At 39.9% G+C, this 19,669-nt stretch overlaps 1 protein-coding gene across 1 annotated transcript; it reads right to left on the bottom strand.

Annotated features, from left to right (window-relative positions):
- Positions 1 to 1,441: 1,441 nt before the first annotated feature.
- On the bottom strand, positions 1,442 to 18,253 carry zc3h12b (zinc finger CCCH-type containing 12B). Its single transcript, XM_008300116.1, has 6 exons — positions 18,197 to 18,253; positions 11,848 to 12,643; positions 11,557 to 11,696; positions 11,198 to 11,432; positions 10,855 to 10,961; positions 1,442 to 10,751 (listed from the first exon to the last, which is right to left on the bottom strand). Exons 2-6 carry the CDS (start codon positions 12,477 to 12,479, stop codon positions 9,328 to 9,330), a joined length of 2,538 nt encoding a protein of 845 aa, XP_008298338.1. The 5' UTR covers positions 12,480 to 12,643; positions 18,197 to 18,253; the 3' UTR covers positions 1,442 to 9,327.
- Between the last annotated feature and the right edge of the window lie 1,416 nt (positions 18,254 to 19,669).

The following is a 19,669-nucleotide window of genomic DNA, read 5'->3' as shown; positions in this document are numbered from 1 at the left end:
TGTTCTCTCAGGTCAGCCTGCTTTTATCGCTGATATTAATACTGAGGAATCTGACTTCAATACTCCCTTAAGGGAGGCTGTACAAACTCAAAGGACTTTCTTTTTTTTTTAACATTCAACCTTTACTAAAATGCCTGCCAGGTATAATCATGAGTTCTTACACACAAAATACTTTTCATTTTTGGGATTTTTTTCCCTCTAATCTTTGATTTTTGGTGAGATATTGAACTGTTTTTTTGAAATGAAACTATGTGAGAAGTGTGTGTGTGTGTGTGTGTGTGTGTGGGGTGGGGGTGGGGGGGATCATTGTTGTGGCAGAGCTGTTAATAACTCATAGATATCTGATGTGTGACCCTGACTACACGCATGCTTTTTGTAAGACGTCAGAAGCCAAATAAAGTTGGATAACCACTGGTTTAATCTTTAACAATGTTTTGTATTTTAAGAGCTCGCCTCATTATCCACCGTGTAAGACCTTCATCTTAGGAGTAACTAAAGCAGTCAGATTGTGGGGTAGAAAGGACAATATTTCCATCTGAAATGCAGTGGAGTAGAAGTATAAAACAGCAAAAAATGGAAAAAACAAACACTTCAGCATACTACTTAAATAACTGTACATAGTTACGTTCCACCACGGCCAGTTTGTACAAAGAATCCATGTGAAATGATAAAGGTCATTTTATAGCCCTGCGTGTGTCATTGACAGATGCCTCGAGCTATTACAGCATTCTGCCAGCAGATAGTGTGCATGTGCTGTGTAACCTGTTGCACGACTACAGCTGGCGCACAGAGTCAGAGCGCTTAAAGACTATATGACAGAAACAAATCAGCAACACAGGATGGGTTGCTCCTAATTATAAAGGAGTGTTCATGTCATAGAATTTCAGATTGATTTAAATGTCATTATTTCAGGAGACCTGTATGAAAGCTTTCAGTCACAAAAAGACATCGCTGAACAGGATTACATTTTGGCAAGCATCTTTTTTGTGATATTTGACCACATGTGGTAGCATCAAGTAGTTGCTTTCAGAAAACCTTTTAATTCAGCTTCTGCATACCATGACCAAACCATTCAGACCCAAAATAAGATGTGACATTCTTTAGCTTGAGCGCTGGCTTCACCTTCCTCTAACAAACAATGGGGACCATTTTCAATGACCAATTATTTCAAGCCATCTATTCAGCTGTCAGGCAGAAGGCACGATGCTATTATGGCAGCGTGACTAAAACTTCAAATGAGTTCGTCTAACTTCTACCCAAACAAATCCCCGAAACAGGATGAGCACTAAACATTTCGGTCAGTGAGGACACTGAGGATTTCGATAAAAACAAACCCCTTCTTACCTTTTCTCCCCTCAGACAGCTTTAATAAGTAAATATTATTCACATAAATGAGGATCGGCGTCCCCTTGTCGTCTCATTAAGAAAGATAAAAACACAGTTTGAACAGAACTTTGCTTTATTATGGAGAGAAACACAGTTTGTCATTAAGACTTACATTTTGTTTGAGCCCACAGACCCAAATAGTCTATTTTTGTATATTTTGGTCTATAAAAGCAATGCTTTCCAGTCAGTGTGAATTACAATACTGCAGATCATCACAACACAAAAAAAACTTGCTTTATATTTCCCTTTTTACATTGCAGACACAGTGGTCTATTTAAACAGGAGATCTACACTTACTTCAGAAAGGTGCCCACGGAATTTCTCAATATTAGAAAACAACCAAGTCTGCTTGTGATTTAAAATGTTTGTGTGACTTAACCTGAGTATTACACTGTATACTGTGTATGTACAGTCCTGTTTAAATGCACGGGCCTCCTGTCATGGCATTTGTACACCAGCGATTTTATATGGTAGCACAAACTGCAAGACATCACGAGGTTCACAACTGTTTGAACCGATTATCATAACAAGTATGCAATGTGTATACATCAAAAATCACTTTGGTCTTGATCTTAGCCAACAACAACTGAACTTAGGTGAATATAATATCGACAATATCGTCCTTAACACCTTGGAAATAGCGATAATTTAATGCAAACTGGCCTCAGAGACCAAAATTACTCAATTACAATTGGTGAATAATTCAATAGTAAAATAAATCACATCATTTCAATACACTTCTGCTTTGTCGACATGGAGGGTTAGTCATTAAATCAACGGTCAGACACTCCATTAAACTCCCATTTTAAAAAGCATCTGTATATCGAAAGAGCAACAAACATCAAACACAAATCTGAGTAATAACTGACACTAAATTCACCATCCAGGGTCAGTATGCAGCTGACAATAAGCTGCAATTTATAGATATGCTTTTAACCGTTTTTACCCGCCACGCTTGACGCTGATTTGCGTTTGGTGCTCGTTTCTCTTCGCTCACAGCGTGTGGAACAGAAACCCTTTGTCCTCGGAAATATAGAATTCATTGCATGACAACCCATGTGCTGAACCTCAAGAAATTATTTTTGACAAAGTCACCCAAGAATAACTTTGGCATGTTTTATTAGGCAAAATATATCCAAAAATATTGAAATTCCCATTAAAATAGCATAAAGCAGACATGTCAGTTCAGAGGAAATAGATGCACTTAACCAAGGTGCACAGATTACAACACAGAAATTATCTGAAGTATTTGAACAACTTAAGTAACTGTTACATTTACAGATCGCTTTCTATATATACACACACACGTGTGACTATGTACAGAGAGGACATGATGCTTACTGCTGTACACAGGGTATCTGTGCACTTTTAGGTAGCACGTAAATGTCCCTGTAAATTAACTACTGTACCCAGTAAGAATTAGTACATACCAATGGGCTACTCCCAGTGACACACAGTGTCACAAACATTATGGCATTGATTTTTTTTCCCCGTTATTTAAATAAAACTATTTTCATATTATACATTTCATATTTTGTTACATTCAAGGTATAGATACAATTTGTATCAACAAGCAAAAGTCAATTCTAGACATTTGTGGCTTAGTTGTTTGCGGCACTTAGAAAGGAAGGGAGGGGACGATGAACCACCGTTGTAGCCTTTTAGTGTAACCTCCTCGCAAAGCAGCAAAATACTGGACTGGTACTTTGAAAGTCTTCTGTAGTGATAGTGAGGGTTTTTATTTTTGTCCTGGAAGCAGTCTATTGCCCAGCGAAAACAGTATCTTTTTGAAAGCTGTCTTAGAAACAAGAACAAAATTTAGATCTCTCTACAAGGACAAAGAAAAGTCCAGATGGAACTTTGTTGAGCCCGTACTGTTCATGAGCACATTTTATCTAATGAGAGTGATGGGACAGCAACGTGGCACCGTGCCCCACATAGTAACTTACGAGCTCGTGAGCAAAACCAGTAGTGAAAATTAACTTGTGTGTGTATCTTTCTGAAACCATAAAATAACTGCATTTCAAGGACACTAACAAGATTTATTTGAATTTAAACAGATTCAACATTAATTTAATGTACTGCAAATGACAGACCAGGATTCCAATTATAGCTGCACAAAGTTAGTTTCTTCATAAACTGCTTTAGCTGCCATAGATGTCAAAGTGAAGCACTCAACATGCCCACCGGTTTACCTATCAATGCTGAAAATAACATTTCTTTAATAGTTCCCTCAATAAATACGAAAACATTTTTATTTCAGCAGATTTCTGTCATGTCCTACATTACAGTTATTAATTCCTTACACACCAAAGTACGTATACTCTTTAGTCATTGGGCAATAGACTATTCTAGTGTTCAGGTTAAAGAAGGCTTTCATTATCACTAAAAAACAAATAATAGGTTAATAAATACATTTAAAAAAAATACAAAAATAGTGATCTCTCGTTGCTCTCACTGTCAGCAGCCATGGTGATTTTTTTTTTTTTTTTTTTTACAATTTTAGAGCAGTTTTTTTTTTCTTTTATCAGTGACAGCATGCAGCATTTCAGTCTTTACACTGAGAGCACATTTTTTGGGGAACTGATTTCAACTATTTCAAGGAAAAAGGATGGCACGCAAACTTTTAGCCAAATGCCAGAAACAACCTTGACAGCAGCCTTGCAATCTGATTGTTTCACATGAAGAAACATTTAGGCAGTTTGTTTCACCTTCTCATGAACAGACAGCCAGCCTAAAGTGGCCTCGTCTTTTTTCATGAAAAAACAAAGTCAGCGACGCCCAAAATTCATTTGGGCAAAACACATTCAACAGTTTTTTTTTTTCTTTATGTCTGTTCGTATACCACTGTTGTACCTAAACATTATAAAGAAATATATATTTTTGAAAGCACCACCACTGAGACACAGTCAGGCTGACAGAATTAGCCCTGTTAAAGAGTAATACCACTCACTTTAAAAATTCTCACAATGTTTCTTTATAATCATCACTTTGATGCTGCTTCATAGACTGTAAATGGGAACTTTGTGTATTTTGCTTTTGAGCTCCACATCAAATGTTTTTTAATTAGTTAAGGAAATACAATTCCCAAGCAATAAACTTTACACAAATGCATTTTTGTTATTTCAATCACAATTTTTTCTTTCTTTTTTTTTTTTTTGCTTTACAAATCTGACAATAAACAGTAAGGGGGGAAACTCGTGATAGCATACTGTAAATCTGTAATGCTTAGTCATGCAATTTAATAGCAGGCTTAGTGGTACCACTCCTGAATCCTGAAAATAAGTGGCATTTCCCTTTAAATGCACTCAAACATGGTCCTGCTAAACGGGCTGGCTTTACATGGTGCAACCTCGCTGTAAATGAAGGCTGAATGTTTCATGCAGCACTTCATCCCAAGGGTGGAAGTAGAAAGAAAAAAAAGGCAAATAATCACGAGAAACAGGGGCGTTAATCCTAATGACAGCATGAATGTGTTGAGCAAAACTGATGGTGATGTGCCCCCATTAGGAAATACGTTTTGGGAATAACTGATAGGTTTGATTTGAGGACCTGAGGGCCGCACCCAACTTCATGGTTAGCACCCAAAATTAGCACCTTTGGGCTTACTAATGGGAACAATTTAAAGGCCCGATCAGGATTATTGGTTCATTATTTACCAACAATCGTCATACTAATTGTCATGTTTGTCTTTGGCTACATGGACACCCTCGTGGACAAGCAGCATTACGTCATCTGAGTGAAGCTGCACCACATAAATCCACCCTTCAGCTCGTTGTTCTAGATCTCGAGGTGCATAAAGAGGATATACACAAAAAGTACAAAGTTTTGCAATGCCATCTCCATGGTTCAACTGTACATGACTAACTTTAAGGTACTACATGTTACATGTAGGATGTTCACAAAATATATCACTACTAGATCAGAGTACACTCCTGCCAGTAACCACGGGTTTTTTTGGCAGGAAGAAAAAAAACTTAAAATTAGAAAACTGAAAGCATCCTGAGAGCGATGTGCTGCAAGGCACAGCCAAACCCTTCCATGATCCTTGGAGCTTGGCTGCATGTTTCGCGTATTTTACATGTGTATTTAAGCAGTTCGACCTCCCATAAAAAGCCATACAGGAAATTTCATCTCCAACATGCTTTCTAGCATTCACTTAAACTTAAGTTGTGTTTTTATTATACAGTTATTGAAACCTAAATCTCTACAAGATACCACAATATTTAACTCACTACCAATCCTAACTGTTACAGCCAGATTCCTTTAGCTATCTGACAAACGTAACATCAGGCAAATATTCAGTCTGTTGCAAGAATTCCTTGTGCAAACATTGAACTGTGACGGTAAACACTGTTTCCGTCTCTAATAGTACATTTCTACCACTCGTCCCTACTTAAGTCACGTCACAGCTCGGAGAATGGATTCTCAAAGTTTCACCACATTTACATGCACGTAAGAAACCAGTTAACTGTCAGAAATCGGGTTAAGGCATGAAACTGGATGACTCGTCGCTCCTCCACAGTTTGAAACATCGTAAGTGGATCGAATGCATTGCGTAAGAAACTTGGTGAATAGAAGGGCGCTGGCACGTTGACATTTTTTTGATTGAAGCATTTGGGATAATGGACACGTGAGGGGATGGGCTCTATCATAGGGCAGCATGTTTTACTATGTGCGTGTTTTGTTTTTAACTTGTGCAGTTTTGGTAACAGACTGCCTATATCAACAGGTTTGTCCACCACAGACTGGACTTTGGATGTAATGACCTTCTATGTCCCAGTATTGCCTTTCTGCTAGAAACCACAGAGGTGATACCTTCCGTGTCCTCTGTTTCTGTCACACACATGAGCACTTAGTGCCGTAAACTGATGGAAGGAGACCATGTTTCTCATTTATGGGTCAGGAATCAGGTTAATGGCGAGAGCTGGTAAATCGTCAGACTACTTAAGTGCATGTAAAAGTAGTCTGAAACTAAATTAACCTGCACCTGAAAACAAACTGCTCCACTGACAACTTGTCCATTAGAGCTACTGTTTGAAACAAAGATACTTTGAATACTTTCACATTGAAAAGAATCAGCACAACAGATCTGACAAATATATAAATAGGAAAATCCTGGATGTAGCATCCCATAAAATCAGAAATGTAACTATACAGTACACCATAGGAAATTATTCAAACACGGATGTTCCTTTATATTATAATCCAATTGATCCTGTGAACCAAAATGTAAAGTTATGTAGAATACTGAAACTATAGAAATTCTGTATTTTTTGGCATTATTTAGCAGCTTATAAATGACTTTGAAATAATGGCTTTTGTATGAATATATGTACATAAATATGTGCACGTGTATGCAAGTCAAATCTCTTTTTTGGCTTGCTTTGTGCACTGTCAAATTCTACCAAAATAGTAGCTTTGTTAAGTGAGGCTGAGAAAATATATCTCTTTAGATACTGAGATAGTGCTTTACATTTAAAAGTAGGAGGCTTCAATGACAAAGACTTTCACTGAAACCAATCAGACAATGACTAAAGCGTGAGGTCATTCAGATATAAGGCCATAAAATGTCATAGTTCATGCTGTGAGGTATATACCTACCTCCCTCTTACTCATCTTCAAAATAAATGCACAAAAAAGAAAAATATATCACAGGAATTATTTACAGCAGAGGCAGACCTAAGCAAGGTTATTTATAGTTCCACTGCACCAGAAACACTTTAGATGCCTTTCATAACACATTCACAGGGCCTAAACAAGATCTTCATAAGAGCTACATGCTGTACAAATGTTGACGTGTCTTTATGTCAAATCTAATAAGGCAAATGTGGGGGATGTTGCTGAGTAATTACTTCCTATGTTGACTGTGTTGCCATGTAGCTAACTCGTTTATTTATTCGCTTAGTTCTCATTGACTCCCACTGGTTCGGCAATAGACTGAGAAGCTACATTGAACAGGATACAGTTCGGATTCAAGTCAGGCTCAAGTTGTGATGATGCGTAAACACTTGGCCACCGAAACCCACCTGTAATCAATATTAATAAATAGAATAGACTGTGAAATAAATGAACAAACTGTGTAAAATGAATCAGAAATTTGTGAATATTCAGTAATTATTAAAGCCTCTAAACCCCTAAGCACTTTCTGGACATTTTTACTCACTGTGAACTTATTTTCACTGAATTATAAAGCGCTGCATCTCTATAAACACAGCACAGCCTTAGCTAGAAGCAGAGAGAATTCAAAAATGTCTTTTGTGCAGTATGACAAAGTTACAGTGTCATAAATCATTCCTAAAAAACTTAAAGTGGAATTTCTTTGATTTAGTTTCTATAAACTTAAATTAAAAAAAGGAAAATAACATGTCCAACATGTTTCCAAGTGCTCTTCACACTGTACATATTTTATAACTCACATATTTAATTTGTTTCCACATTTGTCTCCTATCCGAAATTTCTTTTTTTTCCCCTTGAACTGTCTTTGACTGCTGGCCACAGCAGAGTCAGCGAACGCGTCACAGTTGCACCGAGGAGGAACACTTTCTTTTTAATTAGTTAAATAATTAGAGCAAACATTGTATTTTTTGGTAAATTCGTAAATTAATCAAGCAGAATAATGCAATGTTGATGAAACTGTATGATATTAAGCTTAGATTTGGGTACCAGTGGCACTTGACAGATGATTGGTTGAAGGAATGTTCACCTCTCCTGGGGATTTTCCAAAGTCTCTCTACTCAGCTGGTAGGTTTTGAGGTTCAGAGGCTTAATACTCACTACAAAATGTTGTTTCTTCATTCCTATAGTAAAAACAGCTTTCACTCAAATGTCTTCACTAGTGAATAGCGTTTTGCCAGTGAAACTTATTTAATGTCATCTTTTATTTCACAATGACTTTATTTCATAGTGTCGCTTTTCATGACATTGATATCGTCACCATGTTCCTACTTTCAGCTTGCAGTTTTAACAGCCAATGCCAAATGTAGCCCATTAGCAACTGTTAATTAAAGCAGCAACAAAGTCAACATAACCAAACTGGAGAACGCCTTTCCATAAACAAACATCGTACACAGACACAGCAGCTAAACCTTATTAGCTAATATTATCTGGATTAAACAACAAATTAATTTTTTTCAAAAACAAAAAACTCTTCACTTAAGTGCTTCGTAATAAACCATGCGTACAACCACGTTAACCAGCTATGTACGTAGCTTATCTTTATACCTAATAAAAAATAAAAGGGAATGTTAATTTCTTTGTCTGTGTACTACAATTACTTAACAGTAGCAGCTAGCTAGATACGTTTTACTGACTTTGACAGTGTTGCTTTAGTTACCAGGAACTAACGAGACAATTCTGGCAGCAGCTGTTGAGTTTATTTAGTTTAAGATGAGCAGGAGGGTAGCGACAGCCCTGTCCTGAAAAGTGACAGTGTGACATATAAAGGGACATTATTTTGTTCATATATTTAACAAATTGTACTCGTGATAATTTATTTAATATTGAACACTCCAGGGCTCCATGTATATCTATCTTTAGAGCAGGAATCTATTTAGAATTTTACTGTCCTGCCAACTGCTGACAGAACATTTTATCTGACTTTCAGACTTCGCGGTCATGTTGAACAAATACTGCTGTGCTGCTCCTGCTCAGGTACTATGAATGTGTTATGAAGCAGATTTCTAATAAGGTGTTACCTTACATCAACTACACTACACTTCATATAAAAACTCTCTCTATGCTGATTACATCTGTCATCTTAGCAGTGCAAAATCTGTTGCCAGACTTACCACCAGAGACATTTGAAATGATTAACTCCTGAGGGCAGATGTTGCACATGCAGCAACATTTAACAAGTGCCTATCTTTGCAATCAAAATCCTGTTTTGTTTTTTTTTTTCCTCCATCGCATCACTCTTGAATGTTTCATAAGAGTAACTGCTCAGTGGCATGACCTCAGTTTTGTGACAATGACAGCGGCAAGTTGTTGTGGGTCTGTCAGATGAGGGTTCTTCTCCATTACCGAGTGGACTATGTAAGCAGGAAAGATGTTACAAAGGTTCCTATATGTTTGATACTGGTGGTCTGGGATAACATACCGCTCTTGGTGTTCCGCTGCAGACTGGGTCTCCCATGGTGAGCTCCAGATTTGTTCCATTTTGTCTGGCATGCTGCGGACCATCACCCGCTCACAACATGGCATCAGGCTGTTACTCAGTGGATATGAATGGTATCCATAGGACTCATTACCACAAGGCAGAGGGTCCCAGCTTGCATGCTGCTCACGGCACAGTGGAGGTCGCCTCTGTCTCATTGGGTTGCTATCGTACAGCCTTGAATCCGATATGCTGTCCATACGAGTCATACCTAGAGACCGTGTGGGTTGTGAGGACAAAGGCGGGAGGACATTCTGAGTTAGGGGATAGTCTCCAGGACAGCTGGACCTGGCTCCCACTGCAGCATGCTGGATATGTGGTGCTAGATGAGATCCAGACTGCTTACGGGGGCCTTGTTTGGGCTCCTCCGGTCCGTAACTCTGTACCCTAGTCAGCGCTTCATGACGAAACCCATGGGAGAAAGCTTGCATCCTCCCCTGTGCAGGAGACTGCTGCTGCCCCTTCATGCTCTCCTCTAAGCTACTGTCCACAGAGCTTGGGTACAGGTCCCCATAAGAGGAGAACGAGTCACTGTTTGAATGGCTGAGGCAGGATTCAGGGCAGTGGCTGGGATTTCTCTGATACACATGCTCGTGCTCCATGCTACAGAAACTGTCGACATTATGCATGCTGCTCATGCTCATATTTGAAAAATCACTGTGCAGTGAATAATATCCATGGTCGCTAACTGAGTCATACTTTGGGAACTGTTCACTGTATGTTACAGAGGCGCCATGACTATTGGTAACTAAAATAGGAGGGTACTGTACACTAGACATGTGCTCCAAGGAACTGTGAGAGAACTGCAAAGAACCTGGAACTGGGCTGCTGGCTGATCGTGTGTTCAAGGCCCCAGCTGCGTGGCTCTTGGCAGGCTGCATGGTGGGCACACTGAGAGCAGACACGAGGGAAGGCACTGAATTTGTCTCAGACTTCCTAACAACGGACAGTGCCTCTGGAGGTTCACAGGCCACTGAGCGAATGCTGGGGTCAGACTGACGTTTGGGTGCCACACGCTTGGCCTCAGAGTTGCTGTCCCCTTTTACAGTTGCTGGACCGGTACCACATTTAGCTAAAGCCCCCTCGCTCATCGTTTTCACTGCAGACAATTTGGCAAAGGCCCGCAGTTCATCTGCCACGGACCGCTGTGGCTGGTTGACACGTTCTGGATGATAGTACTTGCACTTATGTCCATATGTGCACTTTTTCCCTTGTTTAAAGAAAGAATAGACCAAGTCAAGGAAATGAAACACTTGAGTTATATTGACAGGCAAGAAATACTTACTAACACTGATTTGAAAAAGGGGACTTACCATAGGGGCAAGGTTGTTTTTTGTGCTCTGGAACAACAGGCCGCTTTCTGAGAAAATTTTCTAAGCTTGGCCCATGTCTCCCCAAAGGATCATCAGGCGGCATAAACCTATTCAAATTATAATGAACAAAAGTATTCATTAATAAATGTGAACACAGCACACAGCTTTCCAGAATCTGTCTCCCCAATTTTCTATAAACTTAAGATTGTAATACAAGGATTAAACAGAACATGCCAGCATCTCTAAAATAAATAAACATTTATACTAGTAAATGTATAGCTTCCCTCATGGGGTGAAGCTGTCCTAGAGTGCATTTTACATCAAATGCATCGTGGTTTCTTACTTGTCATTGACAAATGAGTACATCAGGAGACGTTCTTCGATAAACTTCTTCCATTCTGGCTTCTCATTTTGCAAGTCCCTGTAGTTGTCATTTGACACAATAATTCCATCAGAATCATAAGCCAGCTTCACTATGAAGCGATCATCGTAGCACACCACTCTCCTGCCTTGGACTCTGCGAGATGGGGTGAAAACCAGGATCTTCTCTTTCTCCAGCTTGCGTAATATTTCTTGATCTGAGAAAGAAATTTAAATTAAGTTCACTTATTTTGGATGACAATTTAAACTCAGGTAGCACTAGTGTTATGTTAATGTAGGTAATTTGAATGCACAGCTACTGCCTAAAAATAGCTCAAGTACCTGTGATGAGGGCATCAGGTCTTGACTGCTCCTTTCTCCAGGCAGGGACAAACACAGTGATGTCTTTGTGTCCTTTTTCCAGAAACCATTCAACAGCAAGCTGGATACCGCGGCAAGAGAATACCTCTTTGTTTCCATGGCTGAAAAACACAACAACATCCTGTAAGGTCTACCTACACGTCACAGAGCAGACATCCATTAGAAGAAAATGTTTCAAAAAAATTAAGCACATTCTCTATAAAGAACAGAGCAGCTAAATACAAGTGTATGCTAGTCTCTTAAATCTCCTACCTCATTGCCACGTTTGAGCCATCAATGACGATGGGCCTGAGGTTATCAAAGGTATCCACAGGTTCATCTTCCACTGACACTTCAGGGCTAACAGTCTCTTTAACACAGGGCGACCGTGATATCGACGTGGCCGTGCTGCTGCAGGGTTGAATTTCGGGCTCTACTTTGTTTCCAAGTCGCACTAACTCAGCAAGAACGTCGTTAATAAGTGCAGCAGCCCCCAACTTGTGGAGCACCGTCTCCACCTGCTCCCCTGAATAGCCCAACTTCAAAGCGAAGTCCATCTTGGTCTGGTACTCTCTCTCACTGGCAGGTTTGATCCCCGGTAGTGCGCTGGTCTCATCCTGCACAAAATCCTGCACAGTGCTACTCTGGGAAAAACTGGGCCGGTCCAGGCATGGAGAGCGACAGAGCTGTCGGTGGGGTTTTGTGACAGCCAAGGGCTCCCTTTTCTTACAGCTGCTGCTGTTCACCTGAACCCTCTGGGCTTGCTGCTCTTCCGATTCGCTTTCTGAGCTGCTTCCATCCTCAGACTCGTCAGTGGCATGCTGGGCCTCGCTTGAGTCAATGTTGTCCTCCCTGCATGGGCGTTTTTCCATTTTGAGCTTCTCCACCATGGACCATGCTGTCATCACGTCTGTCCTGACACCTCAGATTTCCACCCCATGCTTCCTCACCTCCACCGCAACCAGGGAATCATACTCAGTGTTGGACTTCAGCACTACAGGCTCCTTGTGTAGGGCCAAAGTAATGGGGTCTTCACCTATGTAAGCAGGCAAAATTAAATTATGTAATCCTGTGAAAGAGCAAAAGCACAATAGTCAGTATCACAACTCAATCATTTTGAAAGACATTTCTCACATACAGCTGTTTGGTTGATAAACCCAAAAACATATTTTTTGAATCAATGCACGTCTGACATTTAAAAGCCTGCTTGGTAAAGACGAAATAGAGTTTACTGTCATGATAAATTCATGAGCACCTGCTTGTGAATTTGCTGTTTGTGTAATTCGCTTCAGACTCACGTACCCACCCTTCACCCTACTTGCGGTAGACCAGTATGTTCATCACCTGTGGGAAACTTGCTATCTGGGGCAAGTGACAAAATGATTCTAGCAAATACAACACATCAGTCAGTTGCGGTTCACAAACTCCAAAAATAATCAGGTCTAGTTTTTTGTTTGTTTTTGCATTTATCAGGCTCCAGATGAACTTTTGGCATTGGTTGCACTGCTGCACTTAGCTTTATCAATTAGGTGCACAAGCATATAATATCTTTAATGCTGCTTTAAATATCTGTAACCTGTTCTTTTTTATGAGGATGAGTGATAACAAATCGTAGCTCTTTTGTTATAAGCAGTGTTAAACATTTCTGATTATTTCTAACTCCTCACTGCTTGGGTTTGCTGCTGCCAGGCGCTAAAACACTGCATTGAGAAGGACTGTTCTGTTGGACACCACCTGTCATGGCACATGACAAATTTCTTGCTTTTGTTTTTTTAAATTATTGTTTCAATTCGAAACACAAATGCTGCAACAGCAAAAGCACCATTTCCAGGCCTGCTTTGCTTGCGCTCTGTGCGGTACATAATGGCCACAATTTTATCATATCTCAGTGTTTCCCACAGGTTGAGAACGACTTGTGGTGGTGAGTGGTGCAGTATGACTGATGTGCATGCAGAGACTGGTGGTTAAGAGGACAGGGAGTGTAACCCAGGTCATCTTCTGAAGCAACGATTTACAGGCATCCTCACAATGCTTCACATGCACTTTCTTAGTAGGAGACACAGTTCATCCACGTTCTCTGAATGCCTCACATGCATTAGTGGACGCTACAATTTACTGATATTTCATCAACGCCTTACGTGCATTGGTAGATGCTAGCTAGGTTGTTGCACGCAGAGTAACCTTTAATCCCCCACGCAATTACTACAGTGCAGGCGCTCAGACAAATGCGTGTGCAAAAAATGTTGTGGAGGGCGCCGCGTTGGCTCAGCTGGTTGAACTGGCGACCCATGTACAGGGCCTATAGTCCCTGACACAGCAGCCCACTCATGGCCCTTTCCTGCAAGTCCTTCCCCCATTCTTCTCCCTCACTTTCCTGTCTCTCTCTCTCTGGGCTGTCCGATTTAAGAAGGCAAAAGGCCCGAAAAAATAACTTAAAAATAAATAAATAAAAACTATCTTTTCAAAAGAATGAATTAAAGTGTTGTAATGTCAGATTTAGCAATGTTGAACCCAAATGTCATTGTGCACTTGAGCAAGCAGACACAGACAGAACTGACCTCATTCACACCAGTTCAACCTGTGAAAAGTTATACGTGACAGAATGTTGACTGCACATGAAACCAAAGTGGTCGCACTCTGGAACCCTGTGTGTCAACCTGCAAAGCACTGATTTGTAAAAATTCATATTAAGTGATGTAGTTCAAGCTGTAGGTTTCACCTCACTGCACGGCTTTGCTTTAAATTGTACCAGAGCATCCAGAGCAGCTAAACTTGTTTGACCTAATTGTTGTTGGTGTGAGAAAGTTACCAACAAACCTTAACAGAACCGTTGCTAATGTTAGAGAGCAACAGCATGTGAGTTTAACACAACACACTGCATTTTTTTTTTCCTAAAACAAATAAAGTACATATATATAAAAATCATACAGCGTCAGTGCTTTCCTCCTCCTTGTAGGCACCATGTGGAAAAACACAGACGTAACACACAGCAGAGTCTCCACCCAATTTCCCTGCCTTTACAGCTTACTGGTTTTAAAATGGAAATCACAGTGTTTCGGCACAAAATGTTCTGCAGAACAGCCCTCGTGTCTGTGAGCACAAAAGCCTGGCTGGTCTCACACGCAACATTCGAGCCAGACACATATGGGATGAGTACATGAGTTAACATAACCTGAGACAAAGTGTGGGCTGAACAGTGTATCCCTGCACCTCCAGCCCTCTGACAGACAATCTGAATTGAACAGAATTCCATAGGGAAGCTTTTTTATGGTAAAGCAGTGCAGAGCTTCGGGTGAGTCTGCAGTACTATAAACGATGAACAGCGCTGCAAAGAGCTGCCAGTGTACATTTTGTACACATGGATATCGATTAGCAAAATAATGTTTATAGCAAATGCATTAATGAACAGACGCACTAGACTACACTTTCCCCCAGTCTTGCAGAGAGCTGAATACAGCCAGCTCCGAGCTTCAAGAGGCACAGCCCATGATGTGCGTTGCCTAGCAACACAGCCTTGTCATCAGCTAACTCCTTTTTACCAGTCACGACTAACACAAACACAGCTCATCATCTCTCTTCATGCAGGCAGTAAATGCAGAACACTTACAGCTACACTACAACTCTACACCAAAACTCTTGAGGCAGCATATTTTGCAATATAAAAAAATACCTTATCTAGACCTCTGTCAGTGCTGACCATTGAAAAAAAAAGAAAAAAAAAGTCAAAGTGAATTCCGGTATATATTTATGTTAATCAGAGAATTAGCCTGACTTTTAGCATAATACTATATAATTGGGAACAATTATAACAAGCACTCACACTCATGGGAGACACTTAAGGTTGAGACATATTTTGAGGGTCGTCTATGGTTGAGTAAATGTACCTTGAAATGTCAGTGTTTTGTGTGGGCTTCCAGCATCAGTGGCACATACTTTCACTCCTGAACACTACTTGTATGACAAAGACGCAGGACTGTGAGAATGATATTTTCCCAAACAGCTGAGACACACAAACAGCTTGTTGTTGAACTTTCAGGATTAATGACAGACACAGAACAAAGGCTCACACAATCCACTGCCATTTAGGACATTTTACGACCACATCAATACATGTTTAGAGGAGCATAGCTCTTCCAATCCTTTCCCTTCCACCTCCAGATTCACAGGCTTAGTCTCAGCAAGGCCTCCGGACTATCTCTGCACACGCACAGGCTCGTGTGGATCTGTTTCATAGCAACAAGTGAAGCAGGCCCGTGAAGCCATCTTTTACATTGCTGACCCTGCAGAGTATCCAGCATGGAGCAGGGACAAACTGCACTACGTTCACTTATTGTTTTATATACATATATGAATCACGACAAATGTAAAGTTACTTTACAGCAAACAATCGCTGTAGAAGAATTACCCAGCAGTTAGACAGACTGACGTACAATTATTACTATGGTGTTTGCATCACTAACATTCAGTTGCACAAGAAAGTCAGTGTGATGAAGGTGAAACATTCATCTTCTCATTTTACAGTTATGGTACCAAAACATGCGCAACAAAATGCAATCAGTCCAACCAGTTTCCAGACTCTGTGTTAAGACAATTCTTATGTATACTTTCAGCGTGCTTCAGTATCACTTTAAAGAAACCACATCACTTCCAAAGTGCAATACTGAGATGCTATTGAACTGTGGCTCCCCCAGAAAATGACGAGTGTGTTCTGAACCACCAATACACAGAAACATGCTACTTTGGCACTAAATCCCTGAGGACATGTGAGGACTACCTGGGAAAAAACGTGTCTGTTGAGCTGAAAACCACAAACACTATTACAAGAGTGAACATTTTTGGTGAGCAATATGCTTCAACAAAAACAAGGGAAAGCCACAGTAAACCAAGAACAGAACCATGACAAATAACATGATCTTGTTTCCTTACTGACACTGATCAAATGATGACACCGAACTCCAATCATGTGACTCAATAGACAGGTGACATTTCTAATGTTACAATAGCACGCTGCATTTCTGGAGGATTTGTTTACCGGTCATCTTAAGCACAAAAGGCCAACAACAAATTTCTCAACCTGACCCGATTCCTGTGTGTCAGGTTAACACTTTAAAAAATAAAAGCCACATTTTTAAAAGCTTAAGTTGCTCAATACAAAGCCCTAAAGTTTTCTGTATGCTTGGTTCCTTGGGTGTTTATTAGGTGTTATCTTAACAAACATGCTCATGCGTTACGGAAGCTTGCCCTAACAGTCACACTCAAAGTCAAGCAGTAAGGAAGGTAATCATTTCAATTAGTCTTAACTACAAATTTAGCCCCATGTCTAGTGTCCCGGTGCTGAAAAGTGTCTGGATGATTACTCCATGCATCTTTCAAAGGCCCAATATAGTCACACCAAAAAAAAAAAAAAAGATCTAGATCGTTGCCTCATGCTACAAACACAGACAAGAGAGATGCATCCACTTCATAAATGTATGAATTAATACCTATATGAGAAAATCAAACCAGAATTTAACCCAAGGTACAACTTGCTTCAAACTTTATGCCATACCTCCTCCTCTCCATCTTTCCGTTAACATCTTACCAGCTGCACTCTACTGACATGAGCTCTACCTGATCTCTACTATTTTTCTTCTGTAAAAATCTAATTTTAACATTTACAGACAAAATAACTATGTGTTGGATGAAACACACAGGAAAGCACAACTGTTTCACAGTGAAAACTGATTCAACTATTTCCTTGGCAGAGGACAAAATGAACAGTGAGGGTAAAACTTTGATTTCATTTTCTGATTTTGCCTGTACAGAAAGCCAACTGCACGAATGTGTGGCTAACGTTGAATTCAGACACTGTCCTCGATGACAGTGACCCTACTGTACTGCTGAATTGACTTTGGTGGATTGTTATTGCATCCATTCAGCTAACAAGTTGACACGTCAATCCAGAAAAACTGAAGTGCCTGATATCTTTAGCAACAGCATCATGAGTTGAGAAGGATGAAATGGAGAAAGGTTAAACAGTATGACAGTACAGGACATCTCATACTTACAATACATTTCTTTTTGAATAACGTGATAGCATGGGTACTGCACACGACGTCACCTTTGTGTCTTTATGCCTGAATTTGAGGAGAGATAACTGCTTTGACACCCTTAGGCCCCGAGCTGCGGTTAGCACAAGCTAGCAAGCTACTTAGCTAACTGGAGAGACAACATCTTAGCCACATAAACTCACCGGCCTCCTTCGGTTTAAATTGTTGGAAAATGGCTAGAAAGCGATCAGATAACAGTTACTTCCAGCTACCGATAACCACAAAGCTTGTCAGGCTACTCCGGTCTCTATTTGGTAGCACAGCGAGGTAAAGCTAGTTAGCTAACACACAGCAATAACAGCCAAATCAGTGGCATCACAGGCTAACTTGAACGCCTGGTTGCTAACGTTGGTTAGCTTCAGTTCCTGAGCGTGTGCTAACATATTTGCCGGAATACTACAGTAAGTTCAGATAAAGTTGACGATCATATAGCATTTCAGACGTAGCCGAGACAAGAGCGACACGTTAGGATTCTCTACGTATTGTGCACGTTTATCAGTGCCATCGCTGACTTCAAACGGTGCTCATCTCACCTTGTTGCTGTCATCCTCCTCGCCTGTAACAGTTATGTTTTGCTGCCATTGGCGCTGTCGCAGTTTGGTCAGGGTTGCCAGATAACGCGAGGGAAACAAGTAACCCAACTGTGAAAAGACACCGGGGTCACAGCACAGTTACAAACTTGATTTCTGCCTCCCGCTACTTTATCGGATGTTTTGTCAAGTATTTCCTGATGCCTCTCTTTGTGGCTTGTAACGACAGTCATTATCTCATACCTGTGTGAATATTGCCTCCTGAAACCAAGAGACATCTCCCAGAATACCAAGCTGTGCAAACAAGCAAGGAGAGACTTATCATAGATTACAACGGAAGTACATTCTATCATTTTATTAATAACGTGTGTTTAGTTTATTTTTGTTCTACTTTATTGTAAATTTAATATTTAATTTAAAAATATTTTTTATTACTCTTACATTTAGTTTTTTTTTTCAGTCAATCAGTTTTAAATATTCTTGAAAAATCTGTATGCACTTCCTTCACCTTATTTGTAGTTTTTAATTCATTCATTTTATTTTGTTCTGCTATATTTTATATCATCTTTTACATGTTTTTTAAACCTTTGCCTGCATAACACTTTGAACAGCCTCTGTGTATGATAAGGTGCAATACATATTTGTGAACAACCGTTAACATACACTTGTAAAGATCATGTTTATCATGAAGTCTTGAGTTTCCAATGACTACTACAACTCTTCATTTTCTATGACAAAATCATAGAGACACGTTTCTTTGTCATTAAAAACAATCACACGTTTTAGTCATAATAGAAACACGATAAATCTGCTGGGTCAAAAAATATACATACAGCAATGCTAATGTTTGGTTAACCCTAGTCAGGACTTTCATGTTGTCATACGTAGAAGGTCTTTCAGGGTCCACTGGAGCCCAGGAAAGAATATGTACAAAACATTTGTTGTGATTCATTATAGACTTTTATACTATGTTAAATACATTTTCTGATAGGTTGACATATTTTTCATTCCAAATGCATGACAAATGTCCCTCTTTTCATATTTTTAAAAAAAGTCTTCAAAATAAAAAATAATAATAAAAAAACAATACCTGTCACCTAAACCAAATGGTCTGGGGTCCAAAAGACCCCAAAACTCCTGAATAGGGTTAAATGGTCCTTGGCCATTTTTACCTCAACTAGATGCTTTTCGTAACCGCCCACAAGCTTCTGGCAAGTTTCTGGTTCTATCTTCGAACACTGTTCTCGACAGAATTGGTGCAGTTCAGCTAAATTTGTGGGTTTTCTTGCACAGACTTGATTCTTCAGCACAGTCAAGTTGTTGACAGGTTTATGTCAGGACTTCAGGGACGCCGGTCTAACCTGATTCAGCAATGTCTTTACCACTTTTGATATGTGTTTGCCACCATTTTCTTTTTGGAACACTTAACTGCGTCAAACACCCAACCTTCTGGCTTATGATTTGAGGTATTTCTTC

Source organism: Stegastes partitus, unplaced genomic scaffold (genome assembly GCF_000690725.1).
Source record: "Stegastes partitus isolate 25-593 unplaced genomic scaffold, Stegastes_partitus-1.0.2 Scaffold1500, whole genome shotgun sequence".
NCBI lineage: Eukaryota > Metazoa > Chordata > Actinopteri > Pomacentridae > Stegastes > Stegastes partitus.
This window is presented reverse-complemented; position numbering and strand designations above follow the sequence as displayed.